At 41.3% G+C, this 23840-nt stretch overlaps 1 protein-coding gene across 3 annotated transcripts in view; it reads left to right on the forward strand.

Moving 5' to 3' along the window:
* Nucleotides 1-2269: 2269 nt before the first annotated feature.
* Nucleotides 2270-23840, forward strand: part of LOC125450001 (5,6-dihydroxyindole-2-carboxylic acid oxidase-like) — a 40144-nt gene continuing 18573 nt past the window's right edge. Inside the window, exons 1-6 of one of the 3 annotated variants that reach the window (XM_048525930.2) lie at nucleotides 2270-3269; nucleotides 7474-7678; nucleotides 11543-11710; nucleotides 14486-14665; nucleotides 19005-19148; nucleotides 20300-20872. In XM_048525930.2, coding sequence (XP_048381887.2) covers nucleotides 2553-3269; nucleotides 7474-7678; nucleotides 11543-11710; nucleotides 14486-14665; nucleotides 19005-19148; nucleotides 20300-20520 — 1635 coding nt within the window. In that variant the 5' untranslated portion in view covers nucleotides 2270-2552 and the 3' untranslated portion in view covers nucleotides 20521-20872. Of the gene's footprint in view, nucleotides 3270-7473; nucleotides 7679-11542; nucleotides 11711-14485; nucleotides 14666-19004; nucleotides 19149-20299; nucleotides 20873-23840 lie in introns of those variants that run through there. The other 2 variants (XM_048525937.2, XM_048525946.2) reach the window with 2 other exon arrangements.

The raw sequence follows: 23840 nt of genomic DNA on the forward strand, positions 1-23840 counted from the left end.
CTACTGTACTGCCCTCATTTACATTCATAGACACCCCTTCAAAAACTCAATCAAATTCATGACACAATTTCCCTGGCACAAAGCCATGCTGAATATCCCAAATGATCCTTGCCTTTCCTAATGCTTGTACATCCTGTCTCTCACAATCCTCTCTAACAACTTACCAGCACAAATGTTAGGTTCACTGGTCTGCAGTCCCCAGGCATTTGTACACAGCCTTTCTTAAATAATGGCACAACATTAGTCACCCTCTAATCTTCAGGTACTTCGCCCATGGCTGTTGATGATACAAATATATCAGCTAGGGGCCCTGCAATTTCCTTCCTATCCTCCCACAAAGTCCTGGGATACACTTCATCAGGTCCTGGGGATTTATCTAACAATGCATTTTAAGACTTCCAGCATCCATTCTTCTGTAATGTGGACTCTCTTCAAGACATCATTGTTTATTTCCCCAAGTTCGTGAACATCCATGCCTTTCTCGATGAAACTGCTGATGAGAAATATTCATCCAGGAACTCACCCATTTCTTGTGGTTTCACACAGATAATCTGTTGATCTTTAAGATGCCCTCTTCTCTCCATGTTTACTCTATTGCCATTCATGTACTTGCAGAATTTCTTTGGATTCTTCTTTATCTTTTTTGCCAAAGCCATCTTGTGTTCCCTTTTAGCCCTCCCAATTTGTCCCTGAAGTGTACTCCAATACCAATAACTCCTCAAGGAAATCACTTGATCCCAGTTGCCTATACATGTCATATGCCTCCTTTCTCTTGATGTTGGCTGGCTCTCTATATAAATTCCCTCCTTTGTCCTTAAGTGGACCTATCCTTTCCCTAGGTCCACTCTTGCTCCTTATATGTATAAAACACCTTGGGATTTTCCATGCCAAGGACATTTCATGGTCGCTGTTGGTACTGCCTGTTTTTAAGAGACACAAAACGAGCGGAATTTAAAAGTCTGCTTCAATTCCCCATTTTTAATCAACACAAAAATTATTGGACTTTTAAAAAAAGCTTGCTTCAGCATAAGTGAAAACTAGCAACGGTGCCTGTGAAAAAGTGTCTTTCCAAGGCAGTACGAAGCATTATCCAAACAACAAGTTATAAGAAATATTCAAGGATGAACATGTCAAAGATTTGTAACAAAACACAGAAGAAATAATGAAATTGTAATTCAAAAACTTTGAAAAATCACTGCAATAAGTAATTAATTCTAGTCTCATTATGGATGTGTCCAGCCATAAAAAAACAACAGACAATGTTATCTTGCAGAAATTAGCTGTATCTATGAAACTATCTACAATATTAATAAGTTCTAGTTAAAGATTGTTTTAAATAATCACAGAGGTAGGTTTCAACGTAAATATAAAACATTAAAGAGGTGCCTGGCATATCTTGTCTGATTAGCTAAAAATGTTATCAATAGAAATACTTGTAAAATTATAATTATTAATATTATGAGTTTTTATACCTCAACTTTTTTATACGTAAAAATGGGAAATGGAATTTGATTAGAGATAGTACAATGGACAATAGAATTCAAGTCATCCTTAGAGATAACCATGACGGAAAGAGGACAGCCACTAACTTTGGAATGCAACATTGAAAGATCCCACAGATTACAGTAATTGTTCACAAAAAAACTAAGAACCTAGGGCTGTCCATCAAAGTATAACATCATTGATTAGGTGTTTTACAAGATTAGTCCCATGGAAGAGGCAGGAAGGGTACAGTAACCAGATCGCGTATGATCGTTGTAACGCAAAATGTGTGAAAATAAGTGTGTCATCGATTTCTCTTCCCATCTGACCTGAAGATTAACGGAATGATTGTGTTCTCGCACCGAAGCTAGAGTCAAGAAAGATCCTTTCGCCCTCTCCTTGCGTTAACCTTTTGTTTTGCTTGAATAGAAGTCCATTCCATGCCTGCATCCCGTCTGCCTCTTTTGTCTGTATGTCTCTGGTTTGAGGAATTTCGCTCCTACAGCCCCTTTTAGCCCTGCTCATGTCTTGTTTAATTTTTTTCCTCCATCTTTGTGTACTTAAAGGGCTCAAGTCTACCTTCAATTTCCTTAAACCTTACATATGCCTCATTTCACTTTTTGCCTTAGGACTCTAGTCTTGTTTTTTTCCCCCCGTGGAGTTATGCATTTGATGTCGGGGGCGGGGGGGGTGGGTGTTGGGGAAGAAAATGATGCTAGCAGCCATCCCAGATGCAGTGAAGAGTAAAACTCGTGTCTGCAGTGACGTTTCAGAGAGTGCATGACTACTCAGCAATGAAACTGGTACTTTATATGGTAACAATGCCGAAAAAAAGTCACTCAACCACTTTCCGTTTATTCAATGACCTGAACATTCCAAATCTGGACTTTTGAGAGAGAGAAAAAAATTATCACGAGGTGAGCAGCAGACTTTGGTATGAGATAATTGGGTATTTAAAAGGCTAGGAGAGGGTTAGATCTCGTCAGTCCACATCATCTTGATACAAGGAGAAATTAGTGAAATTCTAACAGAAGAAATTGAAAGGTGTTGTTTTGAAGGGTGCGGAACAAATGGGATCAGTGTTTTTAGGTGTCGGGATGGGCACGTTGGGCTTGTTACAGTGCCTGATGCTGGCTGCGCTTTACTTCAAGACAGTATTCGCCCAATTTCCGCGGGTGTGTATGCAGCCAGAGACGCTGCGAAGTGGAGAGTGTTGCCCAGGTCCGAGCTCGGACCCCGCTGACCGCTGCAGCTCCAGCCGGGGACGGGGCTCTTGTGTTGACTTAAGGGCCGATTCGGCCCCTCACGGTCCCCAGTACCCGCACGATGGCCTGGACGAGCGGGAGCGCTGGCCCCTGCGCTTCTTCCGCCGCGGCTGTCGCTGCGCCGCGAACTTCGCCGGTTCCGACTGCAGCCGATGCCGCCCAGGAAGGAGTGGGGTCGACTGCCGGAGCCCTACCCTATCGCCGCGCCGCCGTCGGGATGCGCTAAGCCTGAGCGACCCCGACAGGAGGCGCCTCGTCGATGCCCTGCACCTCGCCAAAATCAGTCCTCACCCCGAGGTTGTAGTGATTACTCGCCACCCGGGCAACCTGAGCACCGGGCAACTGCCCCCTTTCCAGAACATCTCTATCTACAACCTGTTCGTTTGGAGCCACTATTACTCAGTCAGCAAAACTTACCTGGGGCAGGGTCGCACTTTCGGGGACATCGACTTCTCCCATGAGGGACCTGCCTTCCTTACCTGGCACCGCTACCACCTACTGCAACTGGAACAAGACATGCAGGTAATGACAGCCCCACCCCGTAAAAAACACAGAAGCGGATGAGAGTCTGTAATAAACGTCGTAAGAGCATACTGAGAAGGTAAAGTCGCTAACGTCCCAGAGGGATGTTCCCTGATCAGAGGGGGATGACTGGTAAGACAGGAGAAAAGTTATCAGGGAATTGGTACAGAGTGTGCTTATTGGCAGGTTTAATGTAATGAAACATCACGAGGCACTTTCCGGGAACTTTGTTTTTAAAACAAAGTGACTTCAGATCACATTAAGTTTCAGGGCTGAAACCTGATCAAAGTGAGGAGTCTTAGCAAGTGTTTTCCAGGAGGGAAGAAATGCAAAGAAGCACAGATGTGGAGGGAAGCAAACTAGTTCCCTGACAACTGAAAGCACAGCTACCAAACAATGCTGGAATAATTAAAATTTGGGATATATGAGGCCAAAACTTGAATGCAGTTATCTCCAGGTTGGAAGATATTAGATTTGAAAACAGGGATGAAGATCTCAAAATCACGATGATGTTTTACTGTGTCACAAAGATTAGCAAGAATGGTGATGATGTGAGAACAGAACTTGAAGCAAAGTAAGACTGTAGCGGAGTATTGTATGATCTCCAGTTTAAGGGTAGAATGGGGACCCCGGTCAGGGTGTATTAAAATAGTCAAACTGAAGATAACAAATAAGGGTATGAGCAGCAGCTGAGCTAAGGCTGAACTCCAGCATTATTTCAAAAGGGGGACAGGTTTTTTTTTAACTGGTGCAAATGATTTGGAACTCACCTTAGGGATCAGATATCACCCCAACATTGCTATACTAACAATTTCAGACTGTTGAAGGGGTAGCTTTATTCAATTGGCAAATTTGGGAATAACACAATTGATTAATCTAAGTCACTTATAATTATTAAATTAGTGTTATCCCAGAACTTGATCCTTCATTCAAAACCTACCATCCCTGTGAATGATCCATTGCTTCCTGTTCTTTGCTTCTTGTCTTTTAACCAATTTATAAACCTTACTCATACTTTTTCATCAACCTTGTGCTGTAACTTTATTTATCAACCCCCTTGAACAAGATCTTGTCAATGACATAGATAATGGGAACTGCAGATGCTGCAGAATCCGAGATAACAAAGTGTGGAGCTGGATGAACATTGATTGCTGCTTGGCCTGCTGTGTTCATCCAGCTCCACACTTTGTTATCTTGTCAATGACAGTTCTTTTTTCCAAAGAGTGAAAACTACAGGAGCAAATCCAAAGGGAAATCCCAGATACGATAGTGAGGTAATAGTGAATATTATGACAATTGAATTTTTAGTAATTCAGCGTAAAGTGCAAGGAAAAGGAGAATTTTTTGAAATGTTCATGAGAAGCTCCTTAACAAATGTGTTCTTTGCCCAATTAGAAAGGAAGCATTGAACAAAAAAGAAAAAAAAATTGCATATGTTGGAAATCTCAAACAAAAACACAAACTGCTAAAGAAGCTCCACTGGTGTTTCGCAGCTGTGGAGAGAAAGCAGAGTTAATATTTCAGGTCCAGTGTCCCTTTCTTTGAACTGATTTGTAGCAAGGTAAAGGTGTGTATGTGTGTGGATCTGGGAGTAGTGATGGGTATTGGTCTTTCTGCTAGCTGCTAATAAGGAGCTCACATTCGTAGCTGAAAATGCATTATTCTGGTAGCCAACCATGTAGAGATAAGGCCTGATGTATCAGGGTTGGTGGAAGGGCATGGAAAAAGGCCAGTGAATATGGTGTGTTACAGTATCAGGAAACTGGAAGGTTAGGATAATTTGAGACAACATGTTTTGTAAAGCAGATATAACACACTGAGCAGTTGGAAGAACACAGCAGGCCAGGTGGTATTAAAGGAGGAGGAAAGTCAATATTTTGGGTTAGGCCCGACCCAAAACATCAACTTTCCTGCTCCTCTGCAGCCTGGCCTGCTGTATTCCTCCAGCTCCATAATTGTTTCTGACTCCAGCATCTGCAGTTCTTATTATTTCCAAAGTCCCATAAAGCACTTGCCCAGCCTGCATTTCACCTCCCAAGTGTACAGGAGACCACTGAAGAGTGAAGTGCACATAAGTTGCTCCATCAACTAGAAGTTGTGTCTGGGACTTCAGATAGTGAGGACAGAGGAAGTAAATGGGAAGGTGATACACTTTCTGCAATTGCATGGGAAGATGCCACAGGAGTGTGGAAAGCATTGGGAATGATGGAGTGGACCATTGTCTCCCAGAGGAAGCCATCTCTGTGGAAAGTGTCCAGCGAGGGCAGGGGAATATATATCTGGCATCCTGCTGGAGACTGCTGAAATATCAGCTTATGATGCTTTGGATATGGATGCTGATGGGATGGCTAGTAAGGACCAGGAAGACCCGATTGTTTTCCTCACTAGAATCATCAGAATAAATGAGACCCAAAACTGGGAGAATGGAATGGATTCTCTACAGAAAGCAGATTGTGCAGATGTATATTTCACATAGTTAGCGTCCATGGGTTTGTGTTGGATATTGGTGGCCAGTCTATCTCCCTTCCTTGATATCTGTTTCCATTTCTGGAGAAGTCAGATGGACCAGGTGAAGGTTAAAGCAGGTTGGGAATTGAAAGTGAGATGGATTTTTTTTCCAATTCTGAACAAGAGATGGACCCAGCATCAATAATGTCATTAATGTATCAAACAGTTAAGAAGGACCCAAGTAGGACTGCAGTAAGAAATGTTCCTGATATCCTACAAACACAGGCATAACTATGGCCTATGTGGGTACACATGGAAGAAAGGAAGCATTACTGGATCTGGTACTGGTGAAAGAGGCCAGCCAAATGAATAAATCCTGTGGGGGGACACTTGGGTAAAAATGATCATTGCATAATAAGGTTTAGATCCAATAACTAAGAAGATGAAGAATTGATCTAAAGTTAAAATTTATAAAGCAAAGAAGGCTAAATTCAATGGGATACCCAACCCTGTCACCTTGCCTCAAAATGTTTAGTCTCCCTTGCCCCAGCTATGTCTGCCCACGATTCCTCCCACACACCTTTAGCCCCCATGCCTATAATATCTGAGATGAGCAGCAGGCTGGAATTCCAGGAGGTTAGGTGAGCATGGGATGGGATGAGAACAACCAGGTGCAAAAGGATAGAATTTGGAATGTACACAATGTTGGGGGCTGTTGGTTAATGCCCACAGCAAGTGTGAGTGGGCTGGGATGACCTAGGAGGGATGTTTGTCAAGTGTTAGTTGGGGATGTACATTCCTATGTTGTACTGTGATGTTCAAAGTGTTTTACTTCAAGTTGCTGAGTTCAGCAGATTTTACACAATGAAAAACATTGTAAATCTGTAAAATGAAAAATAGAGTAAGTAGGTCTAAGTGGGAGTGAATCATGCAGCAATCTGGATAGGGCAAAAACTACCATTAGAAAACTGTTAAATACCGCACATGTGGGAGTATCAGCATTTCAGAGGTATTAGTGACCTGAGTTGAGTCCTGAAACCAGAATGGTCAGGGTAATAATATCGGAGAAAATTAATAGCAATTACTCCATTTAAGCAAATGACTTTGGTTGTCTTCAAATCAATAGTTACAATGATGAAATGATAGTAGCGAGTTTTGAGAAGATTTGTAGCTCAGGTTGAGGTTCTGGATGTGAGTTTGCTCGCTGAGCTGGAAGGTTAATTTTCAGACGTTTCATCACCATTTTAGGTAACATCATCAGTGAGCCTCCAACGAAGCGCTGGTGTTATGTCCCGCTTTCTATTTATCTGTTTAGGTTTCCTTAGGTACAGATAAACAGAAAGCGGGACATAACACCAGCGCTTCGTCGGAGTCTCACTAATGATGTTACCCAGAATGGTGATGAAACATCTGAAATCTAACCTTCTAGTTCAGTGAAATGATAGTTTTTGATTTCTAGTAATAGGTGGTATAACATTGACTTTATGGAGGGAGTGGGTGTTAATGCAGCATGCTGAAGCCGGGAAAAGATCTAAATTAGAAGTGGACCATAACTTACATTGGTTTAATTGACTTGGGTATCATGGATTGACTGGACACCTTACAATTTAGAATTTACTGAGCCAAGACAAACCTAAAACCACCTTCTGATAACTTTAATGACTACTGAAGGAGTCCTGTATTTTATGAACAAAGTTTTCAGATTAATACACTTGTATCTTGTATACTGAATGACTGCTTTGCTTGTTGATTATAGGTGATGCTGCAGGACCCCACATTTTCGCTTCCATACTGGAACTTTGCCACAGGGAGAAATACCTGTGACATTTGCACTGATGACCTAATGGGAGCTAGAAACAATTTTGACCTGACCTTAATAAGTCCTAACTCGATCTTTTCCCAGTGGCGGAACCTCTGTGAAAGTTTGGAAGACTATGATACCCTGGGAACTATCTGCAATGGTAACCATTTAAAAATACAATGAAGAGAAAATTGCTTGAAACAAAACGTTTAATCTGCATCTGATTAGAACCTGGATGACTTTTTTGAGCGAATATTGAACTGAGAAAACCAGCAAACCACCCACTCGATTATCACTTAAAATTATTTCAGTAACCTTAAGTCCATTGGGGGAGTTTCTCTCCCCTCCCACAACCACATCCCAAAACCAGTCCAGTTCGTCCCCGCCTCCTTAACCTGTCCTTCCTCCCACCTATCCCCTCCTCCCACCTCCAGCCCCACCTTCATCTCCTACCTACTAGCCTCATCCCACCCCCTTGACCTGTCCATCCTCCTGGACTGACCTATCCCCTCCATAACTCCCCACCTACACTCACTTTTACTTGCTCCACCCCCACCTCTTTGACCTGTCTGTCTCCTCTCCACCTATCCTCTCCTTTATCCATCTTCAATCCACCTCCCCCTCTCTCCCTATTTATTTCAGAATCCCCTTCCCCTCCCCCATTTCTGAAGAAGGGTCTTGGCCTGAAATGTCAGCTTTCCTGCTCCTCTGATGCTGCTTGGCCTGCTGTGTTCATCCAGCTCTACACCTTGTTATCTCAGATTCTCTAGCATCTGTAGCTCTTACTATCTCCCCCCACTTCTCTATCCTTATATTGTAGCTAAGCATTTTTTTTCTTTCAGTTGTTTATCTAAGTAGTTTTCGAAAGGCATGGTTCAATCTTGCCCCACCATCTTCTGGCAGTGCATTCTAAACCTTAACCACTCACTGGGTGGAAAAGCTTTTCTTTGCCTTTTGGTTCTTTTTTTATCACTGTATATTTTCACTTCCTCGTTCCCTGTAGTCACCAACAGGCTAACTCTTACCTATTGTCTCACCTACTTCAACATGTCAAACATCTTTATCAAATCTGCCCGCCTTCTCTTCTCTTCAAGGTATGCATTGTTTCTATTGGTAGTAGATTCGCCAACTTTAAGTACATTTTAAGTCGTCATTGGACAAGCATATGGACGTACATGGAATAGTGGAGGTTAGATGGGCTTCACATCGGTATGACAGGTTGGCACAACATCGAGGGCCGAAGGGCCTGTACTGTGCTGTAATGTTCTATGTTCTAAACTAGCTCCACTTTAAAAGTAGCCTCCATGTCCTGTTCCTGTTTTGACCACCAATTCTTGATTCCACTTTGCTTAATCAGGTTTGTCCTCGACCTAACAAAGCTGGCTTTTTCCCACATAATTTTACTTGAGACTACTCATTGCCGTTTTTACATATCCACCCTAAAACTTGCAATGCTATGATCGCCTTACTTAAGAGTGGACTCTTGGCCTAACTCCTTCTCCAGAACCAGGTCCAACAGCTGCTATTTTCTTGGACTGGAAACATACCAATGTAGAAAATTCTCCTGAATATGTTTTTGAACCTCCTGTCCTTCTCTGCTCTTCTTGTATAAGCTTGCCAGTTAACTATCAGTCATCATCTGACTGTACTGTTCTGTGATGATGCCCCATCTAATCAGTCAACTTGCCAACAAATTAATGTTTCATTTTCATGCACTGTAAATGTTGATTTCCCCAACATTTGGTATTTAAGCACAAAATGAAAAACTTTGACAGAATGTCTTTTGAATCACACTCTATAATTGTGGTACCACCTTGTAATGTTCCTCTTGGTCTTTCCTATCAGTTTGACTTGCATTACTTTGTAATGTAATAACATACATGTTGTCTATTAGCACACCCATGTTTCTCTCCCTTTTTTGTTTGCAGGCAACCTGATTTACTTCCACATTCAGTTCTTTCTTTAGGCCAAGTTGTGCGCCCAAGACAATGCACACTCCTGAAGTCAGTTTCACATTTTAAATAGGAGGCTGAAATTCTGTTTTTCTCCAGCTTGCCATTTCTGTCTGGTCAAGTGAGATTTTGAAAGCCAACGAGAAGGATGCCAGGTTTCATTTCAGAGAAGTTGAAACTGTTCTGAAAATGAAAAGTCGAAAGTATTTTCTTCAACTGTAACAAATGATGTTGCATTATATTGTAGATGTGATTTTTAATGCTGTGATTTGTCACAGGGCAGTCTCTCCTTTTTATAAGGTAAGTTTAACTTTAGCATTGAGAGCAGTTTAATAACTGTGTTCATGCAATCCAATATTCAATAATTGAGAAAGCACCATCATTTAATAAAAATGTGTAAATAAAAAAACTGATGTACAATATTGTGCTCTGATTTAAATTGATTGGCAAATAAACCTGCTTTCAAAGGTAGAAAATGTGTACATCTGCTCATTTCAAATGATCAGATATGTCTTTTAAAACAACAAGATATCGCTATGAAGGCCGTTCTATTATGAATGCTTGGCTGGATATCAAATACAATCTTAGAGTCATCAAGTTGTACAGCACAGAAACCATGCCATCAGTCCTATTCAACCATACTAACCAGATCCTAAATTGATCCAATCCCATCTGCCAGCATTTGGCTCATATCCCTGTAAACTCTTCTTATCCATGTATCTGTTCAAATGCCTGTTCAATGTTGTAAATATGCCAACCTTCCTCATATACTCAATGCACTGGCCATAAAGGCGAGTGCACCAAATGCTGCCTGCACCACTCTGTCTACCTGTGACTCCACCTTCAGGGAACTATGAACCTGCACTCCTAAGTCTCTTTGTTCAGCAATAGTCCCCAGGACCATACTATTAAGAGTATACATCCTGCCCCAATTTGCCTTACGAAAATGCAACGCCTCACTTAGTTCAATTAAATTCCATCTGCCACCCCTCAGCCCATGTGTTTAAGGTCCCACTGTACTGAGAAACCACCTTTTCTGTCCACTACCTTCAGAATTTTGGTGTCATCTGCCAACCTACTAAACAATTCTCCTGTATTCATTTAGGATTGATTTTATTCTAAGGCAATAAATTTCAGGACACAGCAGAGTTCAGGCACGTGGTAATTTATTCAAGCATTCAGTGCCATGCAGGGAGAGGCCAGAGACCACCCTGCATCTTGACTCAATGCAAGGGCTCAATTGCCCCCTTAATCTTTGGCTCAGATTGGAAGAGACGTCAATGTCACTTTTTTTATACACAAGCAAATTCTCTTCTATACATTTTCTTGTTAATTTAACATGGTATCACATACCCTTCCTCCCCAACCCCACCCCCATATACTATTGGTTAATTAATGCTGGGTTGTCCAACTTTGATTGCGTTTTCAGTGCATCTTTCTATATTAGTGATTGCTGGTTGTTGTATTCTGACTGGACCATTTTAGTGCATAAGAAATTACAACTTCAGATGTTTGTTTTGCTGCTAGGCACTGCTGATCTTCACATTATGACCGCTGTAGTCAATTTCAATCTGTTATCTGTGTCAGGCTGTAACACAGACTTTACTAAATACTATCCTTGCTAGAAGATGAGAGACCCTCTTCTATTACTTGTAATTAGTTTTTACACCTTCTAAATTTTTGTTTCTTTCTTTCCTCTCTCTCTATAACCACTTCAGAATCTACATCTACAATTAGCTTTCATCTAAACTAAAACCTACTCATAATATTCTAACATTGAATGATTAGGAAAAACTTAAGAGAAGCAACGAATTGTTGTGGAATGTTCTTATCTAGAATAACACTTTCATTTTTCACAGACAGCTATTGTTCTAACACCGAGACCCCAAATCTTTCTAATGCTCTAATTTCTGTCAAACATGTACTGCAAAGCTTGTTGGGGCTTTCATCAGCCATTTTATGCTGTTCTGTCGTAAGAAGCTCCAAGAGATCAATCTGTTAAGCTTGCTGTTTACCAGATTACCTTCATTTAACAAAGATCCTAACCTGGTTCATACTACTAATGTCTTCAGATACTGAGGGTGGTCCTATCCGCCGGAATCCAGCGGGGAATGTTGCTAGACCAATGGTGCAGCGTCTCCCTGATGCTCAGGATGTAGCAAAATGTTTAGAAGTGTCTGCTTATGATACACCACCTTTCTACTCCGATTCAGAAGATAGCTTCCGAAACACAGTGGAAGGTAAATGTAGTTAACATATTTTCACATATAATTGGGTGAATACAATAACATGAAACAAATGAAACAACCAGAACTATTAATTACATATTGATAACCCTATATATTTTTGGTATATGTAAACTAATCTTAAGATACCAGTATAAAAGATCTGATCTTATTTCTGTGAGTTTGCTGCCTATTTGCCTCTTAGTGGAAATTTGGCTCTGAAGGATATGCTTGAATAAAACATATGCAGGAAGTGCCCAAGTGTCATTTGGTCAGTTATGCGAACGCAAGTAGTTGGATGACAGTTTCCAACAGTGATTTGTAGTTTTTATAATAACAACTTCAAACCATAGCTTTTTAATGAAAAAAAGTTGTCAGCAGAAGTCAGCATTTACCCATACGTATTGCAATGAGGGATCCCAGATACTTTGTACAGTCTAGACAGCCACTTATGCAAGGGAGCTTGAGACTGAGCACAGGGATCTAAATACAATCAACTGGTTTCAAGATGTTCAAGAGGCTGAAAGTTTCATTCCATAAACAATGGAGAGGATATGGACTTTAACAGCATTGTGGTAATAGTAAAAAGGTTGTGGCTCTGTAGCTTGCCACACCACTACCCGCTACTCAACAATATGGAAAATTGCCCAGGCATACTGTCTATGCAGACAAATGCAACCTGACCAATTACTGCTTCAACCAGTCAGCAGTAAAATGATGAAAAGTGTCAGTAATACTTCTATCAAGCAGCACATGCTTAGCAATAAATTGATCATTGCTAAGTTTGTGTTCTATAAGAGCCACAAAACTTCTGGCGGAGGATGATGTCAAGGCCAGTGAATGCTGAATTCAACCATGTGCTGTCAAGGATCTTCCATAACCCTAGAATCAATGGCAATGGGGTGGGTTGGAGGAGAGGAGAACTCTCTCTTTCTCTTAATTGGAATCATCATACTTAGCATAAGGGGAGATCGCTCTGGTTCCTGCTCCAGGATACATCTGCAGGTGTTCCTCAGAATAAACAACTTCTAATCATTCTGTTCAGAGGTATTTTAACCCACCTCTGGAAAAGGTGGGACTTGAATTCAGGCCTTCTAGCTCAAAGGAACATTACAGCTGCACCGCAAGAGGCCTTTCCTCAGGGTGGTATCCTGGGCCTAGCTATCTTCATCTGCTTTGTCAATGACCTTCCCCACATTGTAAGATCAGAGTGGGGATGTTCATTACCTGAACATGATGAAATCAGTGAACAACTTCTTGGATACTAAAGCAGCCCATGTACAAATATGATCAGTACAATTACCAGATAAGTGGCAAGTGATGTTCATGCCACATAAATGCCTGGCAATGATCATCGCCCAGGGAAAATTAAACCATCGTCCCTTCATACTAATTAGCATTGCTATCACTGAATCTTCAGTAGCAACTTCCTGGAGATTATCATTTGACTGCAAACTGAACTGGGCAAGTCATATTACTAGTGGCTACAAAATCAGGTCAGAAGCTAAGAATCCTGCACCTCCTGACTCCCCGACACCTGACCACCATCTGCAAAGCAGATGTCAGAATGCGACGGAATGCTCCCCCAATTTCCTGAATGAGTGCAGCTCCAAAAACACTTGTTTGATATCATCCAGTACAAAACAGCTGTTTGATTGGCATTGGCATTGAAACCATAAACATTCACAACCTCTGCCAATGCTCAATTGCAACAGTGTGTACTGGAGAAATTCACCTAGGCTCCTTAGACAACAAATTCCAAAACTATCTTCAATTCTATCTAGAAAGACAAGGGCCACAGATACATCAAAATGCCATCACCTGCAATTTCTTCTCCATGCCACTTGCCATCCTGATTTGGAAATTTATTGCAGTTCCTTCACTACTGGGTTAAACTCATGGAATTCCCTTCCTCACAGCACTAGGTCAAATGGGCTGCAGCAGACCAAGGCAGCTCACTGCCACCGCCACTAGGGCATCAAAGGTACAGACAGAATGTGACCTCAGCTAACAATTCCCATATCGTGTCATTGATTTTTTTTCTTTTGAAAGAAGACAGACTAGGGTCCAGCCGAAAAGCTAGTATCTCATAAACCCTGCAGTACAGATAATGGCCATTTTAGCCCATTGAATAGAACTAAAGCCAGAAATTTTGCTTTGGGCAATAGAAACAAAGGGAAAGTAAAAGGTCTAAAATCTTTCAACCGAAAGGTCTAGTTTAAAGGACTTTAGGGATTTCTTTCAATTAGAGGCAATTTATATATATTTGAGGCCACACCGGAATAGTGGGACAAGGTGAAACGGCATACTTTAATATATCAGGGCTGGGAGCAAAGTATACGAGCGACATTGCATGTAGGAACAATGGGGAAAATGGTGTAGTCATGATTGATTTAAGGGTGAAATAACTTCAAATATAAGTGAAGAAATAACCAAGTTAGAGAAACTATTGCTGCTGATATTAGGGGGTATAGTCAAAAATAAATGCCAGTTCTTCTTCAGAATTGAGGAGGAGTCCTACATAAAGTAATAGAAATTGGTAACTCTATTTCACAGTTTGTCAATTTGAGAGGCTTGTTTTGTTCTTCTAAAGTGTTAAAGGATATAGAGCAAAAGCAAGTCAACTCGTGTTATGTTGTAGCCAAAGCACAATCTTATTGAATGCTGAGTGAAACAGACTTGAGGGGAAAAGGCCCACTCAAACAGGTCTCCTGTGCTAGTTTAGAATGGCTTTAAATATACTGTTTTTCTAATGTTTTAACTTTGAACTGGTTGTGACCTGTCTTCTAGGTTATAACGACCCTTCAGGACGGTATGATCCAACAGTTCGCAGTTTACATAATCTGGCACATTTGTTTCTTAATGGAACTGGTGGTCAAACCCACTTGTCCCCGAATGACCCTATCTTTGTTTTACTGCATACATTTACTGATGCAATCTTTGATGAATGGTTGAAGAGGAGTAAGGCAGGTAATCTGACAAAATAATTTTAATTGCTTTTGCTGGATCTTTATAATGTGATATTTTATGATAATTTCAAATAGATTGTAGATGTTCCATAATAACTTGCATATCGGTCAACACAGTTCTTGAGTTCAAGAGTCATATAAAACTTGAAATTTCATCTCTCTCTTTCACACATTCCGCCTAAAGAATTTCTCCAGCATTTATTTTTCTTCCAGTTTTTGACGTGAGCAACATTGACTAGTCCAGCATTATTGCCAATCCCTAATTGCCTTAGAGAAGGAAGTGGTGAGCTGCCATTGTGAACCACTACAGCTGTTGGAAGTAGGGTCGCCCTCAGTCCTACGCGGAAGGGTGGTCCAGGATTTTGACCCAGTGACATTGATGGGATGACTATATATTTGTTACAAATCAGGATTCAAATACTCAATCTTTATGGAATCAAGTCATACAACATGTAAACAGACCCTTTGGCCCATCTCATCCATGGCAAGCAGGGTTTCTAAATTGAACTAGTCATATTTGCCTGCTTTTGGCCTATATCCCTCTGCATCTTTTCTATCCATGCCTCTTAAGTGTATTTGAACTTAGCTCTACTGCTTCCCCAGCAGTTCATTCCATACGTGCGCCAGCCTCTGTGTGTAAAAAGTTGTCCCTCAGGAGTCTCTTGTTTTTATATCTTTCCTCTCTCACCTTAAACCTATACCCTCTACTTCATCTATGCCTCTTATGAATTTATTAACCTCTATGGTGTTATCCCTCAGCTTTCTATGCTGCAGGTTATTGGAACCATTCTCAAATCTTATCTGCACTTTCTCCAATACCAATGTATGCCTGGATGCATTAAGTCCTGGGGATTTTCAAACTTTGCAGTCTAATGTATACTGTTACCAATTTGTACCCCAGCAACCTCTTCTAAACTTTGGCAGCATCTTCCGTGGGAAGACATATGCAAAGTACTTTAGGTACATTTAAGTCGTCATTGGATAAGCATATGGACGTACATGGAATAGTGTAGGTTAGATGGGCTTCAGATTGGTATGACAGGCCGGCACAACATCGAGGGCCAAAGAGCCTGTACTGTGCTGTAATGTTCTATGTATTCTATGTATGTATACTTTTTTTTATGCCCTTAGCCATGCCCTATGCCTCCCTGAATCAATTCCCTTTTTGGACCATTGTCAACTCTGTACCTCCCTTGCTACCCTCAATTACTTGGAAGCCTACTAAAAACTTGGATTCCTTTTTATATTTGTTACCTTTTCACTTAGTATTTCCTTTCTTACTTTTTGTGACTTCTGCTCTGAACTTTGTATCTTAAATTCAGTTTTCAATTTTTAATATTATCAATCTAACATCTGCTCACTTTTACTTACTTTCTCTCTCTTTCTTCATCCAGAGAGCTCTGGTTTGATTTGACCCCTCTTTATCCCCATATGGGAATGCAACCTAACTGTATCTGAATCATCTTTTTACAGATAGCCCATTGGCAGAGGAAACTGGCACAATCTAATTCCAGTTTATTAAGATGTAGCTTTCATCCATTGAACTGCCCTGCACCCCCAACCCTGATTGATCAACTTTACTCTGGACTGCTTTTCGTCCTAATGTATTGTTGGTCCACTACTGAGAATATCATTAAACATGTCATGCATTCACATACCAGCTCAGTACATCAAAAGCAGGTTTTATTTTACTTACATTCAGTAACCCACATATACGTTTCTGTTACTTACTTTAGTGCTAGCTGTCTTTGCCAATTCTTTGTCGACCTTGATTTTCCCCTTTTGTTTAGTGGTCTATCCTCAATCTCATCCACCTGCCAAATTAGCTTCAATCTTCCCTAATAGTAACAGCAAACTGCCCTGCAGAGGCATTGCTCCCAACTTTGGGATGTCGAGTTACAAGTCCTGCTCTCCAAAAAGTTGTCTCAAATCTAAATCCCTCCATAGTGCATGATCTTTTCTCTCCTATTTCCTATATCTTGTCAAGGCCCATAGCCACATCCTCCAGTTAGATTCCTAGAAACATAATGGCACAGTGGGGCAATTTTGGCCCATCAAGCCCAAGCCAGTTCTCCTTACAGTTATCCAGTCAGTCCATTTGCCAGTCCTCTTCCCGTGGCCTATATATTAAATTCCACGATCCAATCCAAATTCCTTTTAGAAATCATTATTTGTTTCTGATTCCAGCATCATCTCAGGCAGCAAATTCCAGATCATTATCACTTTTGCTTCTATGTATCCTTTCCTCTCAGGCCTCACTGTTTACCCATCTCCCCAAACCACTCCATGCCTCTTACCAAAACATCCTGTATAATCAGCTGATGTGGACAGTTTTTCTTTGTCCAAACTTGCCAAAATCTTGTACCTGTCTATTCAGGGACAGCAGGAACTGCAGATGCTGGAGAATCTGAGATAACAATGTGTAGAGCTGGATGAACACAGCAGGCCAAGCAGAGTTAGAGGAGCAGGAAGGCTGACGTTTCGGGCCTAGATCCTTCTTCAGAAATGACCCATTTCTGAAGAAGGATCTAGGCCCGAAATGTCAGCCTTCCTGCTCCTCTGATGCTGCTTGTCCTGCTGTGTTTAGGCAGCTCTACACCTTGTTATCCCTGTCTATTCAGTCTCCCTTTATTGAGAACCATTCCCAGTTTCGTTAACCTGCACTTGTAGTAAATTCATCATCTTTTACGCTACATTAATTCTGGTAAACCTTCTCCTTGTCCTCTCAAGGACCCACCATCCTTTCAAAGCTATGATAACCAGAACTGGCAGCCATGCTCTGTGTGACCTGATCAAAACTTTATAATGTTTGACTGTTCACTACCGTTTAGGAGTGGCTGTGTCCAGGTCATATCTTTGATCGGCTGCACTGTTTGTTCGATCACGTAGTTCTAAGGTGCATTGTTCCCTTTGTGTCTCTTTTTATTTAGTCCTGTGTTGTTTCTTCACCAGATTGGCATCACATGTTTTATGCTGCACTTGATATTGCCACACTCTGGATTGAGCCAGGATTGATTGTTTAGCATTATCCTAATTGGTCAAATGACATACGCTGCATCACATTGCACAATATTAAATATAATTCTGTCGTCGCTTATGACTATCGTTCAGAGTACCTGATTCTAAATCTTTTCCATTAGCACAGTGGTAGTGCAATGGGACTAGATCAAAAGTGTCTTCTATCTGAAGCCTAGATCAATTTCAAATTCTGCTTAACTGGAACACATCTTCCATCCTTTAGCCATATCCACACACTCTGCACATCATTCTCTATTTGCCTGTGATCACACAGCTTTACTTCTTGCCCAGAGATAATGGGAACTGCAGATGCTGGAGAATGCAAGATAACAAAGTGTGGAGCTGGACGAACACAGCAGGCCAAGCAGCATCTTAGGAGCACAAAAGCTGACGTTTCGGGCCTAGACCATTCATCAGAAAAGGGGGATGGGGAGAGGGTTCTGAAATAAATTGGGAGAAAGGGGGAGGCGGATCGAAGGGGGATAGAGGAGAAGATCGATGGAGAAGAGACAGACAAGTTAAAGGGGCAGGGATGGAGCCTGTAGAGGTGAGTATAGGTGGAGAGGTAGGGAGGGGATAGGTCAGTCCAGGGAGGATGGACAGGTGAAGGGGGCGAGATGAGGTTAGAAGTAGGAAATGGAGGTGTGGCTTGAGGTGGGAGGAGGGGATAGGTAAGAGGAAAAACAGGTTAAGGAGGCAGGGATGAGCTGGGCTGGTTTTGGGATGCAGTGGGGGGAGGGGAGATTTTGAAGCTTGTAAAATCCACATTGATACCATTGGGCTGCAGGGTTCCTAAGTAGAATATGAGTTGCTGTTCCTGCAACCTTCGGGTGGCATCATTGTGGCACTGCAGGAGGCCCAGGATGGACATGTCATCTAAGGAATGCGAGCGGGAGTTGAAATGGTTCGCAACTGGGAGGTGCAGGTGTTTGTTGCGAACCGAGTGTAGGTGTTCTGCAAAGCAGTCCCCAAGCCTCCGCTTGGTTTCCCCAATGTAGAGGAAGCCGCAATGGGTATAGCGGATGCAGTATACCACTTTGGCAGATGTGCAGGTGAACATCAGCTCAGTTCCTTTTTTTAAATATACCTATCTCTACGATGATCTTCCAATTCTGAAAAAGGATCTACATGCCTAAAAAAAAATTGTTCATCTCCCCAGTCTTCCGATGTTTCCGTCACTTGATGTGAATTCCAGCACCTGGAGTATTGTTTTTCTTTGCTAATATTGTACATTGAAATGGTTCTCGTCTGCTGTGCGCCTAGTTTATGCCACCCTATTTGATTTATTTATCACATGATTTTCTTCCCTGTTCTTTCCTCAGATTTATCTTCCTTTCCGATTGAAAATGCACCAATAGGACATAATCGAGAGTACAATATGGTTCCTTTTTGGCCTCCAGTCACCAATGCAGAAATGTTTGTACCTACAGAAAACCTTGGCTACACCTATGACATTCAATGGCCAAGTAAGTTTTTCATGAAGCTCACAAAAACTCTTCAGCATCACATTTTGAAGGTCTGCAATAATTTGTGCAGCTTTCAACCAGGCTTGAACTTTTTTCTTTAAGATGTCATTGTGTTGGAAGCTGATCAAAAAAGGTTTAGTAGACATTACCTCGAATGAGTGATTGCCTTATAAAGAAAGGTTAGGCTCGTATCCTCTTGAGTTTAGAAGAACTCTTCCTTCCCCCTGCCAAAATGCTTTAATTGAAACATGTAAGATCCTGAGGGGACTTGATTGAGTAGTTGTGGGAAGAGAATATACAACTAGAGGTCAAACTTTAACAATAAGGGGTCACATTTTAAACAGCTGAGGAAACATTTTTCTCTAAAATACTGAGCCGTTGGCATTCCCTTCCTCAAACAGCAGCAAATGTCGAAAGTTGAAATACTTTTAAGGCAGTTTATCAGGGGTGGACAGGAATGTCGACTTGAGGTTAAAATTAAATCAGGCGTAATCTTATTGAATGGTGGAACAGACTCAAATGACTAATAATGAGCAGGCCTGTATTAGAGATAATGGGAACTGCAGATGCTGGAGAATCCAAGATACTAAAGTGTAACACAGCAGGCCAAGCAGCATCTCAGGAGCACAAAAGCTGAATGTTCGGGCCTAGACCCTTGATGAAGGGTCTAGGCCCGAAACGTCAGCCTTTGTGCTCCTGAGATGCTGCTTGACCTGCTGTGTTTATCCAGCTTCACACTTTATTATATGAAGCAGGCCTGTATTAATCAGTTTGTGTTCTGTGTAAAAATCATTTTGAATTCAGACTGAAAAGGACCACAAAGAGGAACTTGACAAATGCTCAAAGATCACGTCTGGTAGCTTTGGGTATACATTTGTGTGCAGGTTCTTGTGGTGCATTAGTAGTGTCCCTACCTCGGAGTTAGGAGCCCTGAGTTCACATCTCACCTGCTCTAGAAGTGTATCATAACACACTTGAACAAATTTGATTTCAAAATATCTACCTATATTTGAATATTTCAGAAATAGTGCGAATGGAAATTTCTCTGATCAGTTGCATGTCACATCATAATAGACATGAGAACATTTTTGCTGAATATCTGTTCAATTTGAACTGGCTGAAACATTCTTAGCCTTGCATATCCTCTGCAGATCAGCCGCTTTCGTTGCTGGAGATGATAACTGTGGGGATCATATCTGCACTAGCCTTGGTTGCTATTGTTTTCACAGTCTCCACCTTAGTTTTACGCCACAGAAGAAGAAAAGCATCTGTAAGCGAACTGAACCAACCTCTCTTACAGACTCCATATCCACACTACTCTGATTATGATGCATCAATAGTGCCCCAAAAAACACCCCAGTCTGCTATCTGACTTTTTGTTTGCGCTTTCGTACCAACCAACATGCTAGAAGGAAAAAGACTGATTTCCTGTAATGGTAATTGTTTGCAAGTGTGTTTGTAGACTGTTTTGATTAAACACAATCTGGAAGGGTGCTTAACAGTTTCTAATCTCAACCATCTACAATGAAAATGGCTGTTCGTGACATATGAATGGAAGCTGAAATTGTTTTTAGTTTAAAACTCAAAGTTTGAAAACTTTGGTTGACAAATGAACTTTTCTGCTAAATTGATCTACAAAAAGTTGTAACTTCAATAAAACATTAACAATTCCATGGTGGTTAATATTGTGATCATAAAGCAAAATGATACTTTGAAATAAAACACGTTCCTAGTCCAAACAAAGCTTTTCCCCCTGAGATTATATATGCCTTGTTCACTTCTCACTATATCTCTTGATACCCTCCTATGCAGAAATCCTCATATGTATCATCATCATCATCATATGGTAACTTCTCCTACAATCTTATAACTTTTGTGATGAAAATGCTCCACCCAACTTGCCTCATCACCTTTACATCTTAACACAAATTTCAGATCATTTCAAAGCCAGTTTTCTTAACCTTGCATTCATAATTTGTCCAAACTGCAAGCAAACATTCCAATGTGCATTGCCTACTTTATTTACCTTGGTTTACTGTGTTGAGTGCTGCGACCTAGACAATGCATTACTGTACCCCACTTACCGTACTTTCTTTTTTGCATTATGATTTTTGCTGAGTCTTACTGCCTGGTGTGCAGTGCTGACCTCTGTAGAGGGAATGAAATGTAACAGTGATCTGACACAATTGCATTGGTTGCAGTCTTTGCATTTGTGAACAGGAAATCAAGCAATTCCACGAAGATTTCAGTGATTCTTTGGAGATGAGCCAGTCACATTAAAGTCATTTTGGTGGCCACTAGGTTAGGATGTCACCTATTCTTTTGGATCGTATCCCATTCCAACAGCTGGCACAATTCGTCAGTGGCTTGGGATATCCTTGGACTTCACAAACGTTGTGGCTCACTCAACCAGAGGAAATAACATGATGATGAAAGACTTTGGCCCTCTCTGTCTCTAACCATCCTGAGACTCCCCTCATTTGTGACTACTTCATGTGGAGGCTGTTCAGGTTCTGGTCAAAGTTGCTGTTAGTCCTCAGCTCACTAGCTCATCTGTTCCTCCTCCATCTTTTGATACCATCTGTATGGCAGTAACAGCAGTGATAACTCCTGTTGCTGAAACCATCAGTCCACACTTGCAACGATTGAGTATCAAAACCTAATTGGCGCTTTAACGATGTGAGAAGTCAGTATTCAGGTCATGTGGTAATAATATCTTTGCGGACTCCTGCATACAGTTCGATAATGAACACTCTCGCAAAGTGGGCCATAGAATGCCTCTAAATGGATCTTTGACATCAAACTTTAACCTGATGAATGTAACTCTATCATGTGACAAAGGTAGTAAGAGAGTGAGAGTGTTGAATAGGCTATGAATCCTTCTCCTCCCAGCTCACATCACTCATGAAGGGGTCTTTGCATGTGTGAGTTCAACATTACAATAATAGGTGCTGATACATACCAGACTGCAGCATGGCAGTAGAGAAGTGTACTGCGTTGATCAGAAATGTGTCATGATGATGCAGAGTGGTTGGCACATGGTGGAGGCTAGTGTTTGCAGATGTGAGGTGCATGTAGCTACTTCGCTGGAGTGTGCCCTGAAATACATTGATCCTGATTGTTCGAGATATAGGTCTGATGGACCAAGCATCAAGCTGGAGTTGCTAGGTACCTTTTCAGAGTTTATTATCTTGATGTCTGGATTCAATCTATCAGACAGTAGAATGAAAACCTCTATGTCAATAATGCTAGATCATTCTTATTATTATTTAATGAGTAACAAGCCCTGTTAATGCTGTTCATTAGTGAGAACCGTGTCACGATGTCCAGGATTTAGGGTTTGAGTGAAGATTTGTGCTGGTTATAGATGTTGTGTTTGCCAAGCTGGGAGATTCGATAGCAGACATTTCATCGCCTTACTAGGTGACTTCCGCAGTGCTGTGGCGCCTCCTGTGAAGCACTGTTGTCTGGTGCCAGTTTGAATTTATATGGTCTGGTTTTTGCTGCTCTTGGTAGGTGTCTGTTCCAGCTGTATGTTGTAATGGTCAGTGAATTAGACCTGATATAATGTGTTTGTTGATGGGGTTCGCGGATGAATGCCAAGCCTCCAAGATTTCCCTGGCCATCCTCTGTTTGGCTTGTCCTATGATAGTAATGTTGTCCCAGTTGAAAGTGTCATTTTTCTCATCTGTCTGTATTGAAACCAAAGACATTTGGCCGTGTTGTTTAGTTGCGAGTTGGTGTTCGTGGATATGGGCTGCTAGTTGTCTGCCTGTTTGTCTCATGTAGTGTTTTGTGCAGTCTCCACATGGTATCTTGTAAACCACATTTGTCCTGTCCATGGTATCTACTGGGTCTTTAACCCTAGTCAGTTGCTGCCTTAGTGTGGCTGCCGGTTTGTGTGCTGTCATGATTCCTAATAGTCTGAGTAGCCTGGCCATGAGTTCTGAGGTTTTTTTTATATATATGGTATTGGGGTTTTTTTTTCAGGTTTTGATTGTGTTATCTGTTGGCTAGGCATCTGTGGATGAAGCTGTGGGGGGTATCCATTCCTGGTAAAGACCTTTGTAAAGATGTTCTTTTTCCTTCTATGGATCAAGTGTGCTGCTGTGTGTGCCTTTTAGAACAGGGCCATAATGTAGCTCCGCTTGTGTGAGTTGGAGTGATTGCTGTGATAGTTTAGGACCAGGTTTTTACAATGGAAAGAAAACAGAATGATGACTTCACTACAAAAGTATACACCACACTTAATCAATGTATGTATCCCATAATTTTATAGACTACTGTCAAGTGCCTCAGCAGCCTTCGCCGCTCAAGAGAAAACAATCTGAGGTTTTTTTTTTCTAGCCTCTCCTTATAGGTCATATTTTCCAATTCAGGCAGCATCCTAATAAATCACTTTTGCACCCTGTGCAAAGCTTCTACATCCTACCTGTTTTGCGGTGACCAGACATTAGCACAATACCCTAAGTGTGACTCTTGTACTCAATTCTCTGACCAATTAAAGCAAGTATACCACATGCCTACCACCCTATCTACTTGTTTGGCCACTTTCAAGGAGCTATGACCTTGAAACCCAAGATTCTTGTGTACATCAATGCTACCATTAACTGTATGCTGTTCTTTATCATTTGATCTCCCAAAGTGTAGCAGTTACTTGTATTAAACGCCATCTGCCATTTCTTTGCTCAT

The sequence above is a fragment of the Stegostoma tigrinum genome, chromosome 3 (assembly GCF_030684315.1).
Source record: "Stegostoma tigrinum isolate sSteTig4 chromosome 3, sSteTig4.hap1, whole genome shotgun sequence".
NCBI classification, from domain to species: domain Eukaryota; kingdom Metazoa; phylum Chordata; class Chondrichthyes; order Orectolobiformes; family Stegostomatidae; genus Stegostoma; species Stegostoma tigrinum.